The following is a 6,821-nucleotide window of genomic DNA, read 5'->3' on the forward strand; positions in this document are numbered from 1 at the left end:
TGTACGGCATCACCCTTCGTGCTTTATCACTCATCCTCACCAAATAAGAGAAAACAATAATAAGGAAATAGAAGTGACAACAATAAGTCTTACTTCAACACTTAGTCCCACAATACCAATCTCAACTTTGAGTACATGCTCAATCAATACCAAATTCAATAAAACATGATAAGAAATTGCTCAATACATCGAATAGCTAGTCTAAACATGAACAATATGATAAAAAATACAACATTTACAAAAATAAGACTCACTCACATGCTATGACTCGACAACAACGTATAGATACTCGTCACCTCACCTATACGTTGTACTCAACAACCAAACACGCAAAAAGTAAGCAAATAACACCTAATCCCTCAAGCTAAGGTTAGCCACGACACTTACCTCGCTCCCACTGCCAGACTAAAAGCTCAATCACCGCTTTTCCCTTCACACAAGCCTCCGGACCAATAGAATCTAGCAATTTACCAACCAAACAGCTCAATTTAAGCCTTAGGAACTACCCACGATTGCAAGGAATTCAATTTAGACCATTTTTGAAAAAGTCAACAAAAGTCAACACCCGGGCCCGCTTGGTCCAAACCCGAAATTCGGACCAAAACCCGATTACCCATTCACCTCCGAGCCCGAATATACAATTAGTTTTGAAATCCGACCTCAATTTGAGGTCTAAATCCCCAAATTTTGAAATCCCTAGTTTCTACCCAAAAAACCCCCAATTCCACCATGAAAATCTTAGATTCTAGGTTGAAGTCTTGTAAAATAAAGTGAAAGATTGAAAGAAACGAGTTAAGAATCACTTACCTATGATTTGGAAAAGAAATGGTCTTTGGAAAATCGCCTAGAGGGTTTCTTATTTTGAAAGATTTGAAAAATGAGCAAAAATCCCGTCTAAGTCCCTTTTACACAGCTGCAGATGTCGCATTTGCGACCTGAGCTTCGCAATTGCGAAGCTCGCAAATGCGAGAAAGGCATCGCAAATGCGAACCTGTCGCATTTCTGCTTCTGTCGCAAATGCGAACATACTGTTCGCAGATGCGGAGCCGGGATCGCAATTGCGACCACCTTCTTCGCAAATGCGAAGAACCCCTTCCCCAGACCAACTTCACAAATGCGAAGGATTGTTCGCATTTGCGAATATAGGCTGGCCCAGCTTCGCTTCGCATTTGCGATGAGAAGCTCGTAATGCGACCTCGATAGTAGTCGCAAATGCGAAGCTTGACCTCGCATTTGCGAGGTCTGAGGCCTGCAACATAGCTGAAGAACACCAGCAATTTTTCTAAGTTTCAATTAACTCTGTAGCCTATCTGAAACTCACCCGAGCCCTCGGGGCTCCAAACCAAACATGCACACAAGTCGTAAAACATCATATGAACTTGCTCGTGCGATCAAATCGCCAAAATATCATCTAGAGCTACAAATTTAGCACTAAAATACATGAAATTCCTAAGAACACTTTGAAATTCCTATTTTCACAAACCGAACGTTCGAATCACGTCAAATCAGTTCTATTTCTCACCAAATTTCACAGATAAGGTATAAATATTATTTTAGACCTGTACCGGGCTCCGAAATCAAAATACGGGCACGATACCAACAAGATCAAACATTAACCAAATTCTTAAAATCATTTGATTTTCAGTCTTACATTTTTCATCAAAAATTTATTTCTCAAGCTAGGGACCTCAGAATTCGATTCCGGGCATACGCCCAGGTCCCATATTTTGATACGGACCCACCGGGACTGCCATAACACGAGTCCGGGTTTGTTCACTCAAAATGTTGACCAAAGTCAACTAAATTAACCTTTAAAGATAAAAATTATTGTTTTTATTAATTATCTACATAAAAGCTTTTCGGAAACGCGCCCGGACTGTGCACGCAAATCAAGGAGGAATAAAAATGAGATTTTGAAGGTCTCGGAATACGGGATCGAGTTCTAAAACATAAGATGGCCTTTTGGATCATCGCAAATTCTTTCATGAAACAACCATGAATTCGTTGTTATTTTTATTTCTCATTTTACCTTTTCTCTCTCTTTTAAATTGCATAATCACATGTAAGGAGAACTTAAAAAAAAGTCCAATAATTGGTCAATTTTGTATGAAGGAAATGAAGTACTGTTTGAACAAGAGTACTGTATCGATCGTCTTTGTTCTCTATTTTTCCCATTGGGATTTTTGGCGCCCTTTCATCTTTCCGTCTCACAACCTTAGGAATTTTAGTAATATATCCAAGTGTTAGTTTACTTTCTTTTTTTACTCTCACAAAAATAGAAAAAGAAAAGAAACTTAATTCTAATTTATGAACTAAAGAAAAAGAAAGATAACCCTAGGGATGATCAAGCGATTTAAGTATATCCTCCTCCATTAGGGCTGTTCTAGATGGATGTCCGAATTCCACGTGGTACTGATATTTTTCACGAGGTAAACGTGTGGCATGCAGAATCCCACTCATTAGGGAAGATTAAGGAAATTTACTTATTAAGGTTAAAAGAGAATAGTTTTTGAAACTTTACAATGAGACCCTCTTGAGAACAATAAATTCACATCTTACATTTCACACATTACCAACATTAATCAAATACGTGCTAACTATATATTTTTGTTTCTCTTTGGCCCATCTTTTGATTAAAATATGAAGTCCATTGGAAGAAATTGAGACTCTCTCAAGCAATTGCTATGGAACCTAAGTTGCCAGCTGTTTCCATTGCCTTATTCATTGCTTCAAATCTTGGTTCTTTGGCTTGGAACTTAAGAGCTGCATACAATTTCATATAGTCCTCAAACACAAATTTGGGATACTTTAGTTTGTTTTGCTTTTCTTCTTTCTCAGCCAATTCTGGTGCTGGAAAAATGACAGCATCACTCCCTGGATTGTAGAAAGATGCTATGGACATCCTGTTCCCATCTGGCCGAGCAATTACTCTGTGCTCCACACTCTTGTATTTTCCATTTGTGATCACCTTCATCAACCATTCAACCAAAAACAAAATTTAGTAAACCATATAAATATTTCATATTAATGTATTAAACACTACATAATGACAATTGAATTAAGAATTTATGTTCTATAAATTGACGGTATATATAATATTTATCCAATCAAATCACTTAAAATATAATTGCAGGTAACTCTATTCAATAAGCATTTTGTCTAAATTTATTATTTTATTATTATACTATACTCTATGGGTATTCTTAAAAGAGTAGAATGATGTAGCGAATAGCCTTTAAAATAGACTCTCGAAAAGTTCCCTAGAATCCCCTTCACTACTATTTGGATTTTCTATCGAGCTCTCTAATATAATTCTTGATTGATAAATGCTAAATAATTTGCTATAACAAGTAAAATCATATCAACACTGAAATAAATTAATCAGTTAAGTGTATATAACTTGAATCCTAAAATAAAATAAAATAAAGTATACCTCTAATTGGTCACCTATGTTGACAACAATTGAGTGGCTCATTGGTGGGACATCAATCCATTTACCATCTTTTAGGAGCTGTAGTCCACTGACTTTGTCATCTTGGAATAAAAGTATGATTCCACCTGCATCTGTGTGAGCCCTTAGACCCTTAATTAGTTCTGGTTTTGGACATGGTGGGTAATTGGCTACCTTTGTTCCAAACGTTGGACCTTTTGTACCATAGAAAGCTTTCTTTAGATAACCTTGTTCAAGGCCAAGGTTCTCACATAGCAAGTCCAAAAGATCCTCTGCTAGTTTCTCTAGCTTTTCTGCAAATTCTTTCATGACCTTCCTATAATTATGTCCAAGGTAAAATTTAGTAAAACAAGCTGAGTTATGTCACCATAAGTTCTGGTCTGTACTGAAGTTAGAATTTTCATTAAGGGAGTTCAAAATATAAAGAAATAGACATATGAAGAAGCTAAGGGGATTCAATTTCACGTGTTAGTGGTATGACATAATTGTGTGAGTGGTATGTCATTTGGTGCTGAAAATTTGACGGCCGTCCATTAATTATATTATTGAGCAATATACACGTAGTTTAGTTATTTTATAGTGACAAAAATATACTTCCTTTGTCTCAATTTATTTGATATATTTAGAATTTTGAGAGTAAACTTCTCAATTTTGACCGCAAACTTGAATATAAAATATTTAATAAAAATTTATATATTTGGAAACTAGCAAAAGTACCATAAGTCATATTAATTAATAATTCAAAATAGTTAAAAAGACATACGAAATGGCTAAAAAAAACCATTTGACTCTCGAAACCTGAAATACGTCAAACAAAATAGACGGAGGGAGTATATATAGTTTCATGATTTTATTATTATAGTGGGTAATTTCAATAATCATACAAGAAAATAACCCAACATATTCCAGTATTTGGAGCATAGTTTCTACTTGTGTCAAAAACTATAATTTGGTGATGAAATGGAATGTTAAATAAAGAACAAATATGGAAATGTTTTGACCTGTAATCATCATCAAGATCAGGAACATCTGAGATGTTTGAAACAGGAAGATGTTTCAAAAAGAAAGTACTTTCCCAATCCAAATCATCAATCTCAGTCTGAACAGCCTCAAGTCCTTTGTTTGCCACCATTTCTTTGAATTTTTGTTCCATACACTTCTTGTAATGTTCCTTTGTTAGCTTCTCCACATTGTCCATAAGCTCATGAGATATCCCATGATTCACCAACTTTAATTTTATGTATCACAACAGACAACATAATATATAATTATTGCGACTTAATTAATGGGCAAATCTAGGATTACTAGAACATGCGTCTGCTTCTAAAGAAAAGAGAAAAAGAAAGTATTAAATGGAAAGCGGTCCATGTTTCTTTATGTAAATAACTCAACATTCAACCAAGTGCATCATTCAACCTTTTTGAAGCATGGGAACCGACAGATAATATTAGATCGATCAATTCTAGAAAATATGTACATAAAATACATAGTTTATTCATCATATTTTGGCCAGTAAATCTGCCCTTATACTTAATTGATTATAGCAAGTTCTCACTCTATTTTTCAGGTTCTATATCAGCTTTGATATGAAGAGTTATTGATAATAGTAGATCAATTATACCTTATATGGTGTAGAAAATCTATAGTGTTAATGTACTAAACTTTATGCATGAAGCATCTCGCGTTCACATATAGTATGGGGAAGGGCCACACCCAAAAGGATGTGATATAGGCAACCTATCCTGATGCAATCTATAGCTGATTCCACGATTCGAACCCGTGACCTATACGTCATACAGAGACAACTTTACTGTTGCTTTAACACCTTCCGTTTGAACTTTAAACTTTAGAGAAATTAAAATCATATACTAAATTTGAATATATATATATATATATATATATATATATATATATATATATATATATATATATATATATATACACACACTAAATGTGTATAATAATATTTATACTAACAAGTTACCAAAAGATAACTACATGCAACTGTGTTTTTAAAAAGTGAGATTAATAACCAAAAATATATTAAATTACTTGCTACAATATAATAAAAAACTAAGAATGTAAAAAAAAAATACACTATTAATGTATATAAATTAAATATATAGTAAAATATTACCTCAAGAAAGCCCCAATTTTCACAAGCATCATTTAATTTCTCCATAGTTGCAGCCCTTTGTTCAGTGTTAAGCATCTCCATGTCAACAACTGGGAAGGTCTCCATCTCTTTTTCTTATCTTTCCCTCTTTTCTCTATAATCTACTATACAGAATGGAGAAGGAAGGATAATTTGAAAGAGTATTTATAGGCGTTTGAGGTGAAGGAAAACAGAAAAAGACAAATGACTAGGTGATTTATTGGAAATATTTAAATAATTTACGAATATATAATTTTTTTTGTCATGTAAACCTTTTTTTTTAGTTTATTCAAAAAATAAATGGTCTTTTTAAAATTCAGAAATAATTTATTTTTAACTTCTCGTTTCACCTTAATATAAATTTTTTATAGCCACATATATATTATGATAAGTTTATAACTACAATTTTTAAAAATTTTATAGGCACACAATATTACGATACACTTGAGATTACATATTTTAGAAATTTTTATTTCTTTCTTAAATTTTGTTCCCGACTAAATAGATTCATATGAATTCTTCTAATAATATGATATAGGAATAAGTAAAGAAGTGGAAATTAGTGGGAACAGGAGTCGAGGAGGAAGTATGTGAGCACATCCTTTTCTTATTATTGCTTCATCCGTCTTCTTTTTTTGGTGGGGTTGGACCTAACTTCTTTTTTTGAATGAATATTGACCAAAGTAGCTTTTGTCACTTTTCTTCATGTTTACGCCTTGGTACACACCAATGTATAATTTTTGTTAAATAGTTTGAATACCAGAGGCAGATGGAAGGGAATTGATGTTTTATACTTCAATACCACATAAGAAGGGGGTGATTTGTATGGTATCCAATTTTTCGCTTAATTTGATTATAGAAGGATCTGATTCTTCTATGTGTTCCAACTACTACTATTGTGAAATAATAAGTACAGAAATTAAAGAGCACAAAGATTTTACGTGGAAAACACCTGGCTCAAAAGGTGAAAAAACCACGACCTACTTTCCAGTAGGATTTTCCCAAACTCTCCACTAAAATCACTGAGCCAAGAACTGCATTTACAAAAACTCTTTTATAAACCTAGGATTAACTCTAATCCCGTTGTAGCACACAGCCTCAACTGTTGCGACAACTTCAAGTTAACTCTAACTTGAAAACTCTGAGTACCTAATACTATTGTTTCTAGATAAGTTGAAAGGTACAATATGAAAATCACCTACTACAATTGAACTA

The 6,821-nt window shown here is 33.6% G+C and overlaps 1 protein-coding gene across 1 annotated transcript; it reads right to left on the minus strand.

Annotated features, from left to right (window-relative positions):
- Positions 2,460-5,761, minus strand: LOC109223193 (1-aminocyclopropane-1-carboxylate oxidase-like). Its single transcript, XM_019387402.1, has 4 exons — positions 5,589-5,761; positions 4,453-4,679; positions 3,434-3,767; positions 2,460-2,968 (listed from the first exon to the last, which is right to left on the minus strand). The coding sequence occupies exons 1-4, from the start codon at positions 5,691-5,693 to the stop codon at positions 2,672-2,674; spliced, it is 963 nt and encodes a 320-aa protein (XP_019242947.1). The 5' UTR covers positions 5,694-5,761; the 3' UTR covers positions 2,460-2,671.

This window comes from Nicotiana attenuata, chromosome 3, assembly GCF_001879085.1.
Source record: "Nicotiana attenuata strain UT chromosome 3, NIATTr2, whole genome shotgun sequence".
Lineage (NCBI taxonomy): Eukaryota > Viridiplantae > Streptophyta > Magnoliopsida > Solanales > Solanaceae > Nicotiana > Nicotiana attenuata.